The sequence below is a fragment of the Benincasa hispida genome, chromosome 5 (genome assembly GCF_009727055.1).
Source record: "Benincasa hispida cultivar B227 chromosome 5, ASM972705v1, whole genome shotgun sequence".
In the NCBI taxonomy this organism is placed as follows: Eukaryota; Viridiplantae; Streptophyta; class Magnoliopsida; order Cucurbitales; family Cucurbitaceae; genus Benincasa; species Benincasa hispida.
In genome coordinates, this window is record NC_052353.1 from 12298293 (window position 1) to 12319384 (window position 21092).

Consider the following 21092-nt stretch of genomic DNA (forward strand, 5'->3'; position numbering starts at 1 on the left):
CCATCCCCGTCCTCGTTGGGGGATTTTACCCCATCCTTACTGGGGAAACGGGTCCCCACGAGGATTCCCATGGAAAACGGGTCCCCTGGGGACCCATTTCCCGTTTTTCCTTTTGTTTCTCCATGGGGATTTTTTTTTAAAAAAAAATTCTTCCTAAATTTCATCATTAGATTGTGATTTTATATATGCCTATAGTTATCAACAACACATTCATACACGAAAAATATTTACCACTTCGTCATGTAATTGCTTCGACTCAAATAGGTATAATGAGATAAATGACGTGATATTTTATATCTATAGTCTAGATTATACCTATAAACAAAAGAATACACCACTTAACATGTAACTATCCCGACTCGAAGAATAGTAATAAAGACAATATAAGAATTATGATAAGTTGCAAGGTCAAAATGGGGATCTAAAAGTTCTCTTCATAGCTAAAATGAAACATGGAATAAAAAAGTTTCGCGGTGAGAATGAACCGATAAAATACGATCCGACCCGTATACAGAATTTAGATCCTTAAGGAGTCTAGTGCGAGACTGAAAGTAGAATCCACAGATCAAAGAAAGAACAAACCAAAATCCAGAGTTTCTTCCATTGCAACTCATATTCTTCCGAAATCTCCATCTCCATCCCACAATTCTTCCTCTCTCGGATATCTGGATCGGAGATCTCTGCGGAAATGGCACCGACGTCAGCTCTGGCGAAGTATAAGCTCGTCTTTCTCGGCGACCAGTCTGTTGGCAAAACCAGCATCATTACACGCTTCATGTACGACAAATTCGATAATACATATCAGGTAATTCCTTGCTGAATCCTTAATTGTATAGATCCTTCGTTTCTATCACACTCCGCGCCCGGATCGGTTCCCAAACTCTCATCAATCACTGATCCTATTGTTTCATCGTTAATTTTGTTTCCATCTGCAGTTTTCTTTGATTTTATGCGGCTTTCTGTTCTATTGTGTCATTGAGGAGGACGAGAACTCCGTGTTTATGTTTTTAGATCTTTTGGTTTTTTTCATTGGCGATCAGCATTTTCTTTCCACACGCTGTGTTTAATTCAATTTATTGGTTCTTAGTTAAGAGTTCAGTCATTAAGCAGAGTCTTAAGTCTATGATTCTGCCCTTGCTGCTTCCGGGTGAATTGTGTTAAAATTTTAGCGTTATTTGCTGTCATCAGCATTGGTCTGTAGTAGTAGTATATTTAGTACGCTTTGCACCATTGGATCGAAATAAGGAGAAGGCCGGGTTTTCTTTGATGCCTTTCTTTTAGCTTATTCGAATCTAGATCATTATTCTGGAATCATGCTCTGACTTCATGCTAACTTTTGTGGACTGAAATGCCTTTTGGTCTTTACTTCCCCCTATGTTACTTTGTTGGATTATTTAAAGAATAGTTCGTTGACTTTGTACTGTAAACAAGCACTGTTACATGGCCTCGCATGTCTAATATTTAGTCCCCACCTCATGGAGTTGGGTGAGCATTGCTAATAATCCAGCTACCAACTTGATAGTGGAATTATGTGTTCGTTCCATGTCAAGTATGTAAAAAATGCCTTGATTTTCTGACACATTGACAAAGATTTATAATCATTCTCATGTGCAGTTTGGTAATTTTAGTTACACGAAGCTGTAACGCAATATGATTCATGAAAGCAGACTTGTCTTTGGTTATTGTAACTGCATTTACAGCATGACTTGATAAGTCCTACATGGTCTTGAATTCTTGGGACATTTTTGTCACTACATCCATGAAGAACAGGATGTATAGAGTAAACAGATAAAGAGTGATTAATGATCAGTGGACGTGTGGGTTGGGCTACTGATTAGTTTTTAAGTTGATAGAAGTAAGAAAATGGCAGATTCATCATTTTTTGGTCATCACAGCACTAATTTTTCTTATATATTCTTGGGATGTGCTTTTCAATGCATCAACAGGAAATTTTTACATTAGCCTTTTGTGGTTTTTTACTTTATTTACTGTTGACCAAATGGAGAGGTTTCATAATTACTTCTAGAGAGAATGTGTGCATTATCTTCCATCTATTGTATTTCCGTTATGATAATGAATGGTAGATACATACTTCCATTTCTCTCACTGTCTTTTTTCCTTCTTTTTATCTTTTGTGGGACAGTATGAAGTTCTTTCTAAATTTCAGTTTAAAATTTATACCACACATTCACTTCGTGTAATATAGTAATTTTTGTGCCATTTTTCAGGCTACCATTGGTATTGATTTTCTTTCAAAAACCATGTATCTGGAAGATCGTACAGTTCGACTGCAGTTGTGGTAAGATAAAGATTCATTACCTTTCATGGCTTTTTAATATAGGTGACTGCTTTATATTGGTTTTACTTATTCACATTTTGTGGTTGTATATTTTTTGAGCATGTGATTTATTTGTCCTTGAGAATGGAAGAATTTATTTGATTTATGTACTCAAGTCCATGATGTAAATTATAGATTTCAAGAACATAAGCTTTATGCAAACAACCCAATGTAGCTATTCCGTCTAGATTAAAACTATTCTCTTTTGAAACTTTAAAATAAATTTAAAAGTGCAGGCCCTTGGGGAAGAAATCTGAAGTTTCTGAATTTGGAATTCCTTTTTGGAGGAAATTTCTAAAGGTAGGCTGCTCCTGTCTGTAGAGAGGTGGGTGCTCATTTTCAGCAATTAATGCTCACATAGGATTCCTAATAAAGTTTTTAGAAATTTGAAGATATATATTAGAAAATTCTATTGGGATGGATCAAAGATTAAAATGGAAAAGGGAGAGCTTCCTTACTCGATGAAATGTGGCCTCTCTCCTTCTGCAGAATCAATGTGTAAATACTGGAGAAACCAAACATAAAATTAATTCTCTTCTTTGAATATATGGTTGCAGAGGCTTCATAGGGAGGGAGCCCAATTTTTTGTGGGATAGAATTAATGAAAGTAATTTTGGCTTCTGTGGAAAGCTCACTAATTGTTCTTATTCTTCAGATAGAAGTTCTTGGTCTTAGATCACATCGTTTATGTATATGGATAAGATTGAAATTATGAAATGTACAAAAGGAGAGGAGTAAAGCCTCAACCCTGGCTAAGGAAGTTGTGGAGAAGCCTTCCAGTTGGCACATAGAGAAAAAAACTCATGGTTAACAGTGAAAGGTTTGTATAAATCTGCATCAGGACAATTCCCAAAAAATAATTTGATCCCACAAAACAAAAGCAACCTCTGAAAAGATTTTATTGTTTCTTTCCAACCATGAAGTCTAAATAAAAGCTCCAACAAAACTCATTTCCAACAAAAACAATTGTCAGAACAAATGGGGAGTTAGTTCAAAATTAGATGATATATAATTAAATTTACCTTCACCCACAAGCTTAAGCTTTTGGGTCATTCGGTGATTTAAGATGGTATCAGAGCAAGTGGTCCAGAGAGGTTCTGTGTTCAAGCCTCTGCAATGTTATTTCCTCCTCTATTAATATTGGTTTTTATTTCCTCCCCTATTAATATTGATTTTTATTTCCTTCCCTATTAATATTGATTTTCACTTGTTGGGCATTCTTCATATTCCAAGCCCACAAGTGAGGGGGAGAGTGTTAGATGATATATAATTAAATTTACCTTCACTGAAAAACTTAAACTTTTGGGTCAAACGGTGATTTAAAATCTCTCACTGATCTTTTCTTTTACCATCCTTTCTTTCTGATCATGGCGTATTGGAGAGCCTTCATTTTTTCTTTTGCCTGTTCACTTTGCACCTGCTTCCACTCAAGGTTCAAAGGAGATACAGAAAAATTATACTAGACTTCAGACTACTAGATAAGGAACTAATTAGCTTCTATAAAAATCTCATCTAGAAGCTAAGTAACAAGCAATGTTTAATATATCTCTGCCATCTCTATATTTTCCATCAAATAAAAAATAATGTTACAGGTGTGCTAATCAAATCTGCCTTTTGTTTGATGTTTGGGCACGTCTTGTAAATTAATGTATTAATTTTTTCATCTGTGCACATGTATTTATGATACCTCTAATTCTATTTGATTGGAGCGATTGACTTTTTTATTTGTCCTTCCCAGGAGAATGGGTTTTGCTGTACATTTTTAAATTCTGTCATTTTGTTTCTCAGGGACACTGCTGGACAGGAAAGATTCAGAAGTCTAATACCAAGCTATATCAGGGACTCATCTGTCGCTGTCATCGTTTATGATGTTGCAAGTATGGAATCTGAAATTTTCTATAGAATGAGAATAATTAAGCAAACCACTTGAAAATGTGTATTATTTCCATGTTGTGATAAAATATTTTGTATATATACTCCTGGGGTGGATCTGGGATCTAATATCCAAAGTCTTTAGGTCCTTAATTGCATGTAGTTACTTGATTGCATTCTACGTCGTGATGTGGTCAAGGGTTTACTTTTAACTGTTTTCATCCTGTTGCTACTTAGGCCGACAAACTTTCCTAAACACTTCAAAATGGATTGAGGAGGTGCGCACTGAGAGGGGCAGTGATGTCATTATAGTGCTTGTTGGGAACAAAACAGACCTTGTGGAGAAGAGGTAACAGTTGGCCATGGATTTTTATTTTGCATGCATGTTCTATCTTTTAGCGTTTCAAATCTGAATAATATGCAAACCTGAATCTGAGTACTATGCAAATTGTTGATGATCTTGAAGTGATATAGAGAGCTTGCAAATCTTTTTTGATTGTTATTGCTCGGTTAAGACAATAAAGGTTTTGTAAGGTTATATATTCAAATTCTCATCTCCATATTGTTCAACACATATTCTCCTTGTGAGCCTACTCAGCAACCAATCTGTTATTAGTTATATCGGGAGTAAGGGAATGTCTAGAACTTTATATCTTTTTTTCTCTCTTTTTCCGGAAGAAAGTGGTTTTTTGTTGCTACTCATTGTACTATATGATTTCAATGTATAGCTTTCAAAACAAATCAAGATTTGAGTTTCATCTAGTTAGATCCTTCTCTAGAAAAAATGAAAAGAAATCATTTAGTTAAATGTTGAATGTAGAGGACGGGTAAAATTAGTATGGTATCACAGTTAATGAGATTAGAAGAACAAACAAGTTCTTATAGTAAAAATGGCAGAAATGATTGTTAAATATGTATTAAAGTTTTTAATTTCTAAGAAATACTTCTAAATGGTCTGTGGTTCCTACTCACAGTATCAGCAGTCTGGGCTTGTAAATATTGTTTTAAGGTGTATCTTTATTAGATAATCTTAGTTTATATTAATATGTAGTGTGTGGAAAAAGAGTAAATATTGCTCATATAGAACATGATTTTGTGATCTATCACTGTTCTTGCTCCTATATATCCGAAGGGAAAAAAAGGTTTTAACTATAATTAGCCTTTTTTCTCTTTTTCTTTTACATTTCCAAGAAGCCTTGTTTGGCATATTGTTTCACCATTTTCCCATATGCTGCATTCTTAGACAAGTCTCCATAGAGGAAGGGGAAGCCAAAGCCCGTGAACTAAATGTCATGTTTATCGAAACAAGTGCTAAAGCTGGATTCAACATCAAGGTAAAACCAATAATGAAAATTCATTCCTACTCTGATAGTATGTTACCTGTATCTCCAGCTTGAATCTATACCAATATATGTTAAATCCTTAGAAGGAAAAAAAAAAAAGACACAATTTTCTTAGTATTTGCATACGGTCTTTGTAAGGGTTAACTATATATTTTGTGCAGGCACTTTTCCGAAAAATTGCTGCAGCATTGCCGGGAATGGAAACTCTCTCATCAACAAAACAAGAAGACATGGTTGATGTTAACCTGAAGTCCACAGGCAGTGGTGCTGCACAATCCCAGCCGCAGTCTGGTGGATGCGCGTGCTAATGAAGGACGATACGAGCTGTTGTCGAAGGAATCCACTGTTTCTTGGTTTTTGCTTTGAACACCTCAACCTTCTAGAACTGTTAGCATTCAGGTAACAAGATGTGGTTTATTATATCTATGAATGCCTGCTTGAGCAGAACTGAATTCTTAAAATGTAATTGGTGGCGAAGAGTAGATTGACTGTTATTTTATGGAGTAATTTGATGTATTGGTTGGTGGAGTCATTATTTGGGTTTTGGGATTTGGGAGATGTGTAAAAAATAGAAAAATTATGTGTTGGACTCGATTACAGAATTTTGCTTTGTCTTGTAAGTTGTAATTCATCTCTAGAAATTCTCCAAATTTTATCTGTTTATCCAATGGATTTTGTTGCCTTGGTTCATGTTTAAGTTCTGGCTTGCAGGAAATCGTGGCTATTGAAGTGTTATAAGGGTATATTAGTAATTAGATATGAGAGTTTGTTATGGAAATTGGTTATAAATTGACGACATTAGGAGAATGAGGAAGGAGGCATTATTTCTGTAAGGGAAAGAATTCTCAAGAGAGGGATGATCCAAGTACCTTGAACATTTAGTTTATTTCGTAATTTTGTTATTGTTTATCTTTCAATATATTCGGATTATAGTAGGTTCTTCCTTCAAATGGTTTTCAATGATTGAAAGACTACACTAATAATCTTCTTTTTTTAAAAATGGAAAGAACTATAATTATCATCCTTGCTTTGTAAAATGGGAATTACTAGTTGTGCATTAGATTTTTTTTTTTTTTTTTTTAAAAAAAAAATTCTACATAGAAGCGCTTAGGGTTGAGTATACAGGTTTGTTCATCTTTAAGCCAATAACTGTACGTTTGTTTTGAAACATAGATAAGTAAAGTAATATCATGAAATATGGCAAACATATCTTTTGTGTATCTTCCATAGATTTTTATTTGCAAAATATGACTTACATTTACCTATAAATATATTTAATAATGAACCTCAAACTAAGATCAAATAATGTAGTAGAAGTACGTGTTAGAGAAAGGTGTCGAGGAGGTGTCTCACCTTAGCAAGAGGAAATGGTGAAACAAGGGGAGAATGTGGTGGATTTCTAATGAGTCCAACTCTATAACAGTGTGAGGTGATGCATGAGTAACATAAAAAAGAAAATTACCAATAAAGAATGTATGTATGGAGGAAATAACCAAGGACATAATGGAGGTGGTGTATGGTATAAGCGTTAGTACTATTAAGTATTTACTGTAAAGTCAGTCGTCAAAACCTAGCCTTCTCATTTCGTCCCCAATAGTGAAAAAAAATAAAGGAGTATTTGATGAGATTATTTCTCAAGCTCAATCTGCTTTTGTCCTTGGAAGGTTTATATATGATAATTCTATTTTGGATTTTGAGTGCCTCCACGCAATCAATAGCAGAAGGTCGGGAAGAGATGGAGGTGGGTGGCTTTGAAGCTGGATATGAGCAAAGCCTACGACAGTGTGTTGATTAACGACAGACCCCATCACGAGTTTGTGCCCCATATGGGTCTCTGTCAAGGGGACCTCTCTCTCCTTATCTGTTCCTTATTTTTGCGGAGGGGTTTCCGACACAGCTTAGAAGGGAAGAATCTCTATCTCTAATTTTTTTTTTTAGATGACAGTCTTATATTCTTCAAACTGTGGTCAAGGAATGCAGGAGAATTAGGTCGATTCTTGCCTTTTACGAAAGAATGTTAGGGGAAAAAAACTTGAAAAATCAGAATGTTTATTAAGCAAGAATGTTAAGGCCCAACTTGCTAATGTTATTGACAGAATTTTGGGGGTTCAAAGAATTGATTCCTTTAGGATGTACCTTGAAATGTCGGCGCAAAATGGTAGAAATAAGTCCAGACTCTTCAATTGTTTAAGTGAAAGGGTGTGGAAGGTGCTCCATGGGTGGAAAGATAGTTTATTTTCCCTAAGTGACAAAGAGATTCTTATAAATGCTAGAGCTCAAGCGATCCCAATCTATATTATGAGCTGCTTTAAGGTCCTTAAAGAGTTGTGTGATGATATTAACAGAGCCTGTGCACGTTTCAAGTGGGACTCCTTTGGAGAAAAAAGGGAAGCCCACAGGATGAGTTGGATGAAGTTGTGTGCTAGCAAAGACAGAGGGGGATGGGGTTTCGTGACCTTTAGCTTTTTAATCAAGCAATGCCCGCTAAGCAAAGTTGGAGGATCATTAGAAACCCAAACTATTTGCTATCTCGTGTGCTGAGAGGTAGGTATTTTATTGATGGGGATCTTCAAAATGTGCCCTTAGGCAACAATCCGTCCTTGGTCTGGAGGAACATCTTATGGGTAGGAAGCTTTCTAAAAGGGTATAGGTGGAAGATTAGAGATGGGGCGAGTGTTTCCATTCACAAAGACTCATGGCTCATTGGTGAAGGTGTTAGGACGCCCGTTTGTATCAACAAAGGCATGCGATTGAAACGGGTTTGTGATATGCTTAATAAGGATGGGTTTTGGAACGAAGCTCCTAGTGATGCAATGACTATTCTTAGCATCTCAGTGAGAGAATGCGGGGGAGGTGATGAGATTATATGGGGCCTTAACCCCAAAGATGTTTTCCTTGTCAAGAATGTTTACAAGTTAGTGGTGAGTTCAATGAAGCCTTCCTCTGAGTCTAGCTCTGGCTATCTTAAGCTTAAACTCTATTGAAAGGCGGTGTAGAGGTTTGAGATGCCCCCGAGGGTAAAGATTACTGTGTGGAAAGCTATTTTTGACTCCCTTCCCACATCGCAAATATTAGTAAAAGAGGAGTTAACAATAATCCTTTTTGTTTGTTTTGCACGAAAACGTGGAGTCCTTAAGTCACGTTTTGTGGGGTTGCAAATTTACTAAGACTTTTTTTTCTTCCCCTACTTATCTGGTCTTCTGAGTGGTTTCAGGGACAGACTACTAGAATTGAGTGTTATGATGTGTGGAGCTATAGATCTTGTGAAATTTAGCGGTTTGGACCCAACCAGGGGTACTGTAAAAGAAGATCTTCTTGCACCTGGAGGAATTATATTTCAATTTCGAAAAACAAAACTTGTTTTTAAATACTAGTTTCTTAAGTTTCAAGACATAATTTTCAAAATATTATTAGGAAGTCAATAAAATAAATAAATTCACACCTTAGAGTAGTATTTATAAGTTTTAATTTTAAGAAGCAAAAGACTAAATAATTATAAAAAATATTGTTGTCTATTTCTTTTTTGTACATAGATGTCATCTATACTATATATACATATAAAAGGCTAGATATGAAGAAACTTTTTATGCCAGTTTTGTCCTTTCATTATAAACATTTCTATTGTTACTTTGGTGATAATTTGGTCAATTGAATTATTCTCCAATTCATTTTAAGCTAATTTATTAAATTTAATTGCTTCAAATTAATTAATTACAATCCATGATGGTAGTGGTTTAAATTAAATATCTACAATGGTGGTTTTTAGAAGAATGTAACCACACATTCTTTTATCAACTATGAACGATTGGTTAAATATAGTTAACTAATTGATTAATTAATGAATAATTGGTTATCAACAAAATATATATTATAAAATAAAAGGTTAGAATTTAAAAAGTTTTGAGTGCAACATTCTTTAATTATAATTTATAATTGAATTTCAGAAGTTATAAAATCCTTATAACTCACGTTCTACTACCTATAAAATGAGTATTATATTCATCATTTTCTTCACCAAATTTCATCATTTCTTTATTATTTATTCTTTTTTTTTCTCTATGTTCTTACTCTCAAAGCCTATTCAATCTTTAAAACATCTCAAGATGTTGGTGGTATATTAAAATTTTCAAGGAATTACGTTTTTGGTGGTATGTTAAAGTTGTAAGAGATAACTTATGACGTAACAACTCTACTTTTGATGGACTTTAATGTAACTGGGTTTGTCTCTCAATATTTATAAGTTTAGCACATTTATTTTATGAAATTGGGTTGTATATCTAGAATCTTTGATTTTTTTTTTTTTTTTTGTTCCTTTACAATTCATATACTTTTAATACAAAATATTTGGTTGACAAACATTCATCACTTACAACCATATGTTTCTTCTTTTTTTTTTTTTAGAATAATTAAATTTAATCGCCTAATATAAATAAAAATGTGAATTACATTTTTTAAAGGAATCTAAAGAGTTGGGATGTAAAAAGTTTCTCATTTCATTCCCAAGAAGTTATTGTAATCTTTATTTAATAATAATTATCTTATCTTACTATTTTAAGAAAGCGGATTAAGGGGAGAATATTATGGACGACTTTGCCACCTCAACAAATCTTAAATTTATAACATTTATTATCTTTATAATAAATTGTTTTATTAAAGGAGGTAACACTATAATGTATTTAGTTTTTTTTATAATAATAGTAATTAATATAAAATAATGGTAATAATAATTATTATTATTATTATGAAATTTTATAAATTTTATTATTTTTAAATTTAATTTGTGGTACATTATTATATTGACAGTTTGTCAAATTCTTTTTAAAACTTATGATTTTCTCTTTTTATAGTTCAATCATTTTTAAAAATAAGAGAAAAAAAGGTTATATTGAAAACAATAATTTAATTTACTTATAAAATTAAAAAAAAAAAAGTGAAAAGCTAAAATATAAACAACTTGAGCATAGAACGTTTTGTCAATTTCAATTTCAATTTATTTTCTTCTCCGTTTTCAATTCAATCGATCATTTATTGTCACCACACAATTCGGAGGTCTTATTCTTCTTTGTCGATTCGATCGATCACACATGTATCTCTTATTCTTCTTCTTCCATTGCCTTGTAATGTCTCACATTGCAATGCCGAGTGAAGAATAATTCTTCTTCTTTGAATTTCACAGTATTCTCTCCACTCTAATGCTTTATTTTGTTAAAAAAAATATTAAAAAAATTCAAAGGACAACAACTGTTCTTGAACCAATTCATAAACCAAGTTAACGAACTTTTGCTCCACAATTCCAACAAGCTATTGCATACAACATTATGAAGCTATTTTGGAAGCCAGTTAGTCGAAAATTCCAAATTAGTATAGGATTGGATCGAAAGGAGTCGATATAGATAGAGATAATGCTCTATCTCTATCTATCTCAGATAGACAATTATAAACGTCTATCTTTGTCTATCACAGATAGATAGAAATAGACACTTATCTTTGTCTATCAGGGATAGACAAAGATAAAACTCTATCTTCGATTGATCTTCACTCTATTTATAATAGCTTATATGGTTGAAACATCGGATTCTTGATCAACATCTTATTCAACTGAAAGTGCATAAATGATTGATGATGTATTGTATTATTATTTATCTATCTCAGATAGACAGAGATAGATGTCTATCTTTGTCTAGGGATAGACAAAGATAGAACTCTATCTTTGATTGATCTTCACTCAATTTATAATAGCTTATGTGGTTGGAACATCGGATTCTTAAAATTTTGAACCCAATCAACATCTTTTTCAACTGAAAGTGCATGAATGATTGATGATGTATTGTATTATTACTTGTCTATCTCAGATAGATAGAGATAGTGCTCTACTTCTATCTATCTCAGATAGACAGGTATAGACGTCTATCTTTGTCTATCTGTGATAGACAAAGATGTAACTCTATCTTTATCTTTGCCTATCACAGATGGATAGAGATAGATGTCTATCTTTGTCTATTAGGGATAGAGAAAGATAGAACTTTATCTTTGATTAATCTTCACTTGATTTATAATAGCTTATATGGTTGGAACATCCGATAGACAGAGATAGAACTCTATTTCTATCTATCACTATTGGATATTTTAATTATGAGTTTCTTACAAAATCTTAGGGATAGAGTTTCATTATGAGTTTCTCATATAATTTTTTTTTTCATTTTGCAGAATACCATGGCTATTCTTATATATATATAATATTATAATAATTATATATATAATATATAGATTTTTTTTTTTTATGGAGGACAATGGATGATTATCACTACTATGAGAATTATGAGGTTGATGGAATTTTGATATATGACTATATAGACTTTAATGGTTTAGTTGGTTTAATATCTGAAGAGATTCAATTGAATGGGTTGGTAGATTTGTCAGTTTATTGGATTTTGGTAAAAATAGTTCAAATTTTGGTTCCAATAAAAAAGGACAAAGATATTTTTCGGTATCTGACTTTAGCTAAAGATGCAATCAATAAACATCCATTAGTTGCTCATGTAAGTGTTTGTTCTTTGGAAGGTTCTTCTACTGCTATTAGTAGTGTGGGTGTTATTAGTAGTGTATGTGACGATGGTGATAGAATGTTATATTTAGGTTCTTCTTCTTTTTCACATGATGAAGTTATAAGAGATATTTTTTTATTGTGATTTGAAGGTAAAACGTGTATTTGAAAGTAAAGAAATATTTTCAAAGTGTTTTTACATAAATGCAGTAAAGAATAATTTTCAATTTAGAACTACAAGATCAAATTCAAAATCTGTTGAGTTCAAATGTTTGCAAGAAGGCTGCAATTGGTATGCTAGGGCATCTCGGTATAAGAATAGTGTGTTGCGAATGCTTGGGAAGTACATTTCTAAGCATGACTATCCATTGAACATAACTCAGAGTTATCATAGGCAAGCTTCTCCATCAGTAATTGGCAATTGCTTGATTGATGATTTTTTATTCATGTCTACGAATCAATCCATTCCTAGAGACATTATCCATAAGGCTCTACAAAACTTGGAGTTAATATAAGTTATCAAAAAGCTTGGAGGACAAAATAACACATAGTAAAGATGTTAAAAGGTGATGCAGTTGAATCATACACCTTGATTCCAAGATTTTTTTTTGAAAAGTTGAATGAAATGAATCCAGGTATGATCCATTTTGCTTAGCAAATTTCTATCACTGTCTATTTACAATAGACAGTGATAGTTGTCTATCACTGTCTATCTCAGATAGACGGGATAAATGTCCATCACTGTCTATCTATTGATAGTTGTTTATCACTGTATATCTCAGATAGACATTGATAGATGTCTATAATGGTCTATCTAAGATAGACAATGATATACAACTATTCCTGTCTATCTATATAATTTTGTTACTATTTATGTTGATAGAAATGTTTTTATGTGTTTTTACAAGTACCTACACTACTTTAGAAATGGATGATAGTGGTCATTTTTGTTGGAATACAGAAACATGTAGCAGAAGAAAACATAATCATTAAACATTCTAATTCCTTAATTTTGACATCAAAATAGGCATGTCCATAGGGTATTAAGACGGTTTCAAGACATACCTTTGAAGAATTTCTTCAAATCCAAGTTGCTCTTCACGTGATTTCAGCTCCAAATCTTCAGTGAACCACCAAGAGATCTTCTCTACTATTCTCAGCCTTGAATTTAAGTGGTGGGACTAAAAAAAGGAGTGAATTTGTGAAGGAATGTAGAGGGTTTTGTGGTGAGGATGAAGAACTCATCAGGAACAAATTTTCCAACAACTCATCCGCCTTCAATTCTACCAAATTGGAGTGTTTTTATTCTTCAACTACATGCAGGCATGATTGAATTCAGTCAAAGACACCTCAAACTTGAAGATTGAGTGGGATAGATATGTGAATTGTAGAGTTCCACCTACTAGTCGGTGAAACATTGGATTTTTCCACTAAGTGGAAAATTCTAATTTTCAAATACAATTTGAAAATTAATTTCAATTAATTCAAAATTAATTTAAATTAAAATTTCAGAATTCAATTTCTTAAATTGATTTAATTTTGAAAATTAATTTGATTTTAATTAATTAAATATTAATTTAATATCAAATATTAAATTAATCACACATCTAATTTTAAACATGAATCCTATTTATGTAATTAACATTTAAATCAATATTTAAATATTATAAATTCTCCAATTTCGTTTAATTTTGATAAATTAAACGTTAATTAATTATATCGAGTATAATTATATAAACCCTAATTTGAATTTGAATAACCCTAAATTCAATTTGAACATTTCAAATTGAAAATCAATTTAACAATTCAAATTGATATCGTTCCAGATTCATTCAATTTACTAATTCAAGGTGTTCATGTTTTACAAACTAGTAGAGGGACTTTATGGATCTACAGATCACGAGTCTAACGATTTGAGATTAATTGGCTAAAACTCTTTAGACCAAATTAATTAATATTTATTAACTATCGAGTCACACCACTATAGCTCCATAGTTGCACTCTCCTCACTGTAGATATATTCATGTCCACTTGATTTAACCATAACCAATAAGTCGACCCTTCATAGGTTGTTCATAATAACGGCTGGGTCAAATGCTATTTTACCCCCGAAATTACGTCTTGCTTTTTATGTTCCACTGATCCTCTAATGAACAATTGGTTTGGGTCAATGAGAGGGTGGAGTCCCTTATTCAAGATCTAGATTCAACACTTAAGAGAATAACCTTCCTTCTATCCCTAAATCGGGTAGGCGTGAATTTCTTATTGTACCCTATGTCCCCAGCTATCTACCCAGTCTTACCCCTGAAATGAGAGACTTATTGAGCCGGCACTGTTGAGCCAACCCTCACCTACGCAAATCTAAGGATAACCCCAAATAAACAGGAGTTCATAGTTAGCTCAGGATTAAGATCAAATTACCTAGGTCATCTAAGCAAAATAGTCAGTTTTAAATAGTAAACAACGTTATATAGTAAGAGTGACTTATTTCTTGGTCCGATCTTACGCATACTCATTGCATAGGATGCCCCCACTCCTAATGTCAATACATGAATGAATCAGGATCACTTCGTTTGTAGCCCCTTTACAACAACTTGTAACAACTACAAAATGGGTTGCATCCGATAGTGTTACTAGAATAAGGCACCTAACCTTATTCGTATACTATAGATCATTTTGACTATTTACTTGAACTGATCCACTCTTATGTCTCCACATAAAGTTCAAGTACTCGTGTAATAGTTATGGATCTTTTAGTTTATTGGGTTTATTTCTAAAACGAAATAAGCAATTCATATATTCAATACAACTTGGTGTCTTAATTCTCCTGGTAGACAGAGTGTTGGGATTGGTGTCTTAATTCTCCTGGTAGTCTCGTAGTTTGTAAACATTTTGTGAACATATTGTTATTAATAAAACAAGTGTTATTTTATAAGCATTTACACAATCTAATAAACTAAGATCCATGGTTATTTCATGTAACTTAAGCATGTATGTGGAGACATACAAGTGAATCATGCCTTAAGTAATAACCTAAATGATCTGTAGTATAAGGATAAAGGAGGGATACCTTATCCTGGTGACACTACGGATACGACCTGCTTTATAGATGTTACAAGTGTTGTAAGTGCTACAAACGGTCTGATCCAGACCATTCATGTGGAGACATGCGAGTGGGGGTATCCTATACACAGAGTTTGTATAGTATTGGACCACGAAATGATTAGTCTTTTTATATAATGCCGTTGATAATTGAGACTTACATTTCACTAGGATGACCAAAGGTGACATGACCTTAATGCTGAGTGAGTTGGGAACTCCTGCTCATGAGAGCAGTTCTTTGATTTGTATGGGTGAGAGTGGCCAGATTGCCAACTTAACAAGCCTACCATTTTGAGGATTCGTCTGATTGGGGAGCTGGGAACTCAGCTACACAAGACGGAATTCACTTCTTCCCCGAAGCAGGGATAAGTAGATAAATTGCTCCCTTAAGGACTGATTCCGAGTCTTGAACATAGTGGTCATACCCTCTCTTGGGGAGAGAGGACTCAGTCATAGTAGAACTATGACTTATTGTTCATTAGAGGAATCAATAGTACTTAAGAAGTTAGATGTAACTATAGGGGCAAAACGATAAATTGGCCCAGCTGTACTTATGAGCGATTTGTGAAGGGTCATCACACTGTTGACTAGTTATATCCAATGGACACAGAAATATATCTATAGTGCAAAGAGTGCAATTGTCGGTCTTTATTGGAGTGACCAACAGTTAATGAATGGTGGATCTCGTGATTAAAGAGTTTAGTCAGTTATTCACGTACTGTTGGAGCTTCAAGCTACAGGTCCATAAGATCCCCTTGGTAGCTCAATGGGTTTAAGTTGAGAATCAGATTTTGGGTTAATTTGAAGTGTTCAAATTAACAAGAGGAAGTTTAATTATATGTGATATAGTTAAATTAATTCAATTATATGTGATATAATTGATATGATGTATTAGATACATTAATTTTAGGTATTAATATAATTATGATTTATATTAAATACCATAACATAGAAAAAGAACTATCGTTTATATGTTTCATATGATGAAATATTAAAACTATAGGTTATAAATATAATGTGATAAGTTAGTTATCATATTTATTTATAATATATTAATTATATGATAATTAATTCTTTTTCTTTAATAACTGATTAAGTGAGAGATTATTCGAAGTTATGGTAACTATGTGATAAAAAGGAAAATCATTTTTCCAAAATCAATGTTGATTCATTCGAAATCAATAGATCATCCATTAGTGTCGTTTGACAAAAGAAAGGACTATCGAGTAAAACATTTTACTAAACGATAGTGTCTCACAGCAACACAATAGTTTCTATACGATAGTTACTATATCGAGTTATCGAGTTTACTATACAATAGTTACTTGCTTACTCGTTGCTACACGATCGAGTAGGAAAGTCTATATGATAGGCTTCATCTTATTAAACGATCGAGTATTTTGTCTATATGTTAGATAACATCCATCTCTCACTTACTCGATCATCTTCTTCCTTCATTCCTCTATCCAAAGTCACATAGAACCCACAACTCCTGGATTATCATACCGAGAATACCAAGATAACACTTGTGGTGGTGTTCTGGTTCAGTTCGAGGTTTGAGGATCGAGTTAGACTCGATTGTGATCGAGGATTCATCAGTTCGTGCTGTTGTCTGTTCTGTTCATTAAGATTGTGTTCTGATCGAGTTGTTGAATGATCGAGGGATACTTGAAGAAAGGTTCTTCAAAGGTTTGCATACTTTATCCCTTGTTTGTTCTTTTAATGTAGCATATTGTAATTTACTATTTATGCATAATCGTTTCGTTTAGACTATAATTGTTTGTGTTCATTTTGAATGGGATTTGGAACAATCCGCTTCCGCTCACTAGATCTCTATATTTAGATTTTCTTCAATTGGTATGAGAGCCAGGTTTTTTTGATATTCCAAATTCCATTGCTGTATTGAACTTATTTTACAATTGTGGTGGGTTTTAAGTTTGTTCTACAATGCATTACAAACTCCTTTGTATAGAATATCCCCGTTGCATGTCTAATACATGAATGACCAGGATAAGATCATTTGTAGTACTTTACAACATTTGTAACACCTACAAAGCGGACCATACTCGTAGTGTCACCAGGATAAGGTACTCAGCCTTATGCATATACTACATACCATTTAGGTTATCACTTAAACATGATCCACCTATATGTCTCCATATACATGTTTAAGTTATAACGATAATGTTGGATATTAGTTTATTAGTTTGTGGTTAATGCAACTAAATTATCACATATTTCATAGACAAAGTGAATAAAATATCATATATTATTAATCTAAAAAATGTTTGTTCATACAAGGTTTACAAACTATAGGACTCTACAAGATTTAGGGCATCAACCCCAATAGTCCTAAATACTGAAATGTTTAGAACGGTAACAACTACTAAGAGACCAAGGATTTCTCCTAAAGAAAATAGACACCTTTGGCATCTAAGATTAGGTTACATTAATCTCAAATAGGATTGAAAGATTGATGAAAATGGACTTCTAAATAGTTTAGAAGAAAATTCTTTACATGTATGTGAGTCATGCCTTAAAGGCAAAACGACAAAATGACCTTTTACAGGAAAAGGTTATAGAGCCAAAGAAGCCTTGGAACTTATATAGCCAGATCTTAGTAGTCCAATGAATGTAAAAGTAAAAGGAGGGTATCAATATTTCATCTATTTTATAGATGATTATTCAAGATACGGGTATCTATACCTAATGCAACATAAGTATGAAGCACTTGAAAAGAGAAATATAAGACTAAGGTTGAAAACTTGTTAGATAAAAAGATAAAAACACTACGATCTGATCGTGGTGGAAAATATATAGATTTAAGATTTTAAAACTATATGATAGAACATGAAATAACGTCTCAACTCTTAGTCCCTGGTACACCTCAATAGAATGGTGTATCAGAAAGAAGAAATAGAACTCTATTGGACATGGTTTGGTCTACGATGAGTTATGCTCAACTTCCTGACTCGTTCTGCAGATTTGCAATGGAGACTGTTGTTTACGTTTTGAACAACGTTCCATTAAAGAGTGTTTCTGAAACACCTTTGAAGTTGTGGAGAGGCGGTAAAGGTAGTTTACGCCACTTCAAAATTTGGGGATGTCCAGCCCATGTGCTTATGATAAATCCTAAAAAGTTGGAACCTCATTCGAAAGTATGCCTATTTATAGGCTACACCAAGGAAATGAGAAGTGGGCACTTCTTTGATTCAAATGAAAATAAAGTGTTTATATCGACAAACACTACATTCTTGGAGGAAGACCATATGAGGGACCAAAATTCACGAAGCAAAATAGTTTTTAGAAAAAATTTCGAAAATACTACTGAAATTTCAACAAGAGTTGTTGAAGAGGCTAGGACATCAACAAGAGTTGTTGATGTCGGCTCGTCTAGTCAGACTAATCCATCTCAAGATTTGAGATTGCCTCGACATAGTGGAAGGATTGTGAACCCACCTGTTCGCAACGTGGGTTTAACAGAAGCCTAAAGCATCATTAATGATTATGTTGAGGATTCGTTGTCTTACAAGAAAGCAATGGAAGTTGTTGACACAGATGAATGGATTAAGGCAATGAATCTAGAAATGGAGTCTATGTACTTAAATTTTATCTGGAAACTTGTAGACCAACCTGATAGGATAAAAACTATAGGTTTCAAGTGGATTTATAAGAGGAAAAGATGTGTAGATGGAAAGATGCAAACCTTCAAGGCTAGATTAGTAATAAAGGGTTATATCGAGATTAAAGGGGTGGACTATGAAAAAAGCTTCTCTCCTGTTGCTATGATAAAATCTATCTGGATTCTCATGTCAATTGCCACATATTTGTTGGGATTAATGTCCTAATTCTCCCAGAGTCTCGTTGTTTTGTAAAGATACACATTGTTCAATGAATAAAATAAGTGTTATTTAATTCTGGCATTTATTCATATCCAATAAACAATGCTCCTTGGTTATCTTATGTAAACTTAAGCATGTATATGTGATATACAAGTGGATCATGCCTTAAGTGATAACCTAAATCGATTTGTAGTATAAGGATTAAGGTAGGATATCTGATCCTGGTGATACTACGGATACGGCCCACTTTGTAGAGGTTTGCAAGTGTTGTAAACTACTACATATGGTAGATCCTGACCATTCATGTGAAGACGTGGAGCGGGGGTGTCCTATACAAAGAGTTTGTATAAGACCTGGACTACAAGATGACTAGACTCTGTATATAACGCCATTGATACTAGAAACTTGCATCTCACCTAAATGACCATAGGTGACACGACCTTAATCCCTGTCTCTTATACACATCTAGATGTGTATAAGAGACAGTGACTAGACTCTGTATATAACGCCATTGATACTAGAAACTTGCATCTCACCTAAATGACCATAGGTGACACGACCTTAATCCTGAGTGTTTTGGGAACTCCTGCCTTTGAGAGCGGTCCTTTGATTAGTATGGGTGAGAGTGGCTAGATTGTCAACTCAACATGCCTACCTTTTTAGGGACTTGTCTGATCTGGGAGCTGAGTACTCAATCCACAAGATGGAATTCACTCCTTTCCTGAAGTAGGGATAAGTATAGAGATTGCTCCCTTAAGAGCTGATTCCGGGGCTTGAACATAGTGGCCATAGCTTCTCTTTGGAAGAGAAGACTCAGTCATGGTCCTACTATTAATTATTGGATAATTAATACTTTTTCTTTTAAATAACCAAAGTGGTGGATGGTTATTAGATCATGGTAACCGTGAGTTTAAAAGGAAAGTGGTTTCCTATTTTGAAAATGAAATTTTTACAAACATTTGAAAATGATTTTGAGTTTTCTTTTGGCATATAGAAACTCACGGTGGTAGTCAAGTAAATCCAGATTTATTAAATGACGGCTGGGCGAGCTAAACGATCGTGCAGGTGCGAGCAACACGATCGTGCAGTATTTACTAAACGATCACATAGCTTTGCTAGACGATCGTTGGCCCAAGGTAAACGATCGTGTAGAGTCTGTAGGCGACAGACCGAGCCAAACAAAAGACTAAACGATCGCATAACTTTATCTAAACGATTGGGCATCGACCTATACGATAGGTCTTCGCCATCTCCCACTTGCCCAGTCGTGTATGCGATCGTTGTTTCCTCTTTTCGTCTGCCTCATACCAAGTCCAAATAGAGCCCCCTCTGGATTCTCACACTAAGAATACCAAGGTCGCTTTGTTGGTGGTGTCAGACTCAATTCGACACCGTCGAGGTTTTCTGGAGGCCATTCGTGGTGCTGTGGAGGCCATTCGATGTTATGGAGGAGATCGTGACCGAGGAGATCGTTGAGGACGAGTGCGAAGTGTTCGTGTGGTGTTGCGGTTGTGTAGATCGAGTGTTCGTGGTTGCTATTGTTCGAGTGGTCGTGCAATGGAGCGTGGAGACACGGCTGCCATTGTTTGTATAGTTTTCCCTTTGTACTTTTAGAACTTTCATGTTGTAATTTCTGTATGAATCGCATAACCGCTTGTTTGAAGTCGACTATAAATATTTGTTCATTCATGATTGTAATTTGGAATAGTCGTGTTCCGCTGCTCATGAAAATCTCGCTTCTTATTTCCTTCAATATTATGACTATGAGATAAAGCAAATGGACGTCAAGACTGCCTTTTTGTATGGTAATCTTGAAGAGATAATCTACATGACTCAATCAGAAGGATTCATAGTATATGGTCAAGAGCAAAAAGTTTGCAAGCTCAATCGATCTATCTATAGATTGAAATAGGCATCTAGATCTTGGAACATGAGGTTTGACGCCGCGGTAAAAACTTATTGCTTTAATCAAAATATTGATGAACCTTGTGTTTACGAGAAGATCATTAATGGTTCAATAGCTTTCTTGGTGTTGTATATAAATGATATCC

At 33.9% G+C, this 21092-nt stretch overlaps 1 protein-coding gene across 1 annotated transcript; it reads left to right on the forward strand.

The window, feature by feature from the left end:
* The first annotated feature begins 492 nt into the window (after window positions 1-492).
* Window positions 493-6221, forward strand: LOC120078769 (ras-related protein RABH1b). Its single transcript, XM_039033078.1, has 6 exons — window positions 493-805; window positions 2229-2299; window positions 4127-4215; window positions 4448-4559; window positions 5454-5544; window positions 5715-6221. The coding sequence occupies exons 1-6, from the start codon at window positions 689-691 to the stop codon at window positions 5859-5861; spliced, it is 627 nt and encodes a 208-aa protein (XP_038889006.1). The 5' UTR covers window positions 493-688; the 3' UTR covers window positions 5862-6221.
* Window positions 6222-21092: the final 14871 nt, after the last annotated feature.

Bases quoted from the DNA above. Each gene is read 5' to 3' on its own strand.
- LOC120078769 (XM_039033078.1), top strand. From the start codon at position 689: ATGGCACCGACGTCAGCTCTGGCGAAGTATAAGCTCGTCTTTCTCGGC. The intron at 4,216-4,447 runs GTATGGAATCTG...GTTGCTACTTAG, and splicing joins CATCGTTTATGATGTTGCAA to GCCGACAAACTTTCCTAAAC. The intron at 5,545-5,714 runs GTAAAACCAATA...TATTTTGTGCAG, and splicing joins AAGCTGGATTCAACATCAAG to GCACTTTTCCGAAAAATTGC.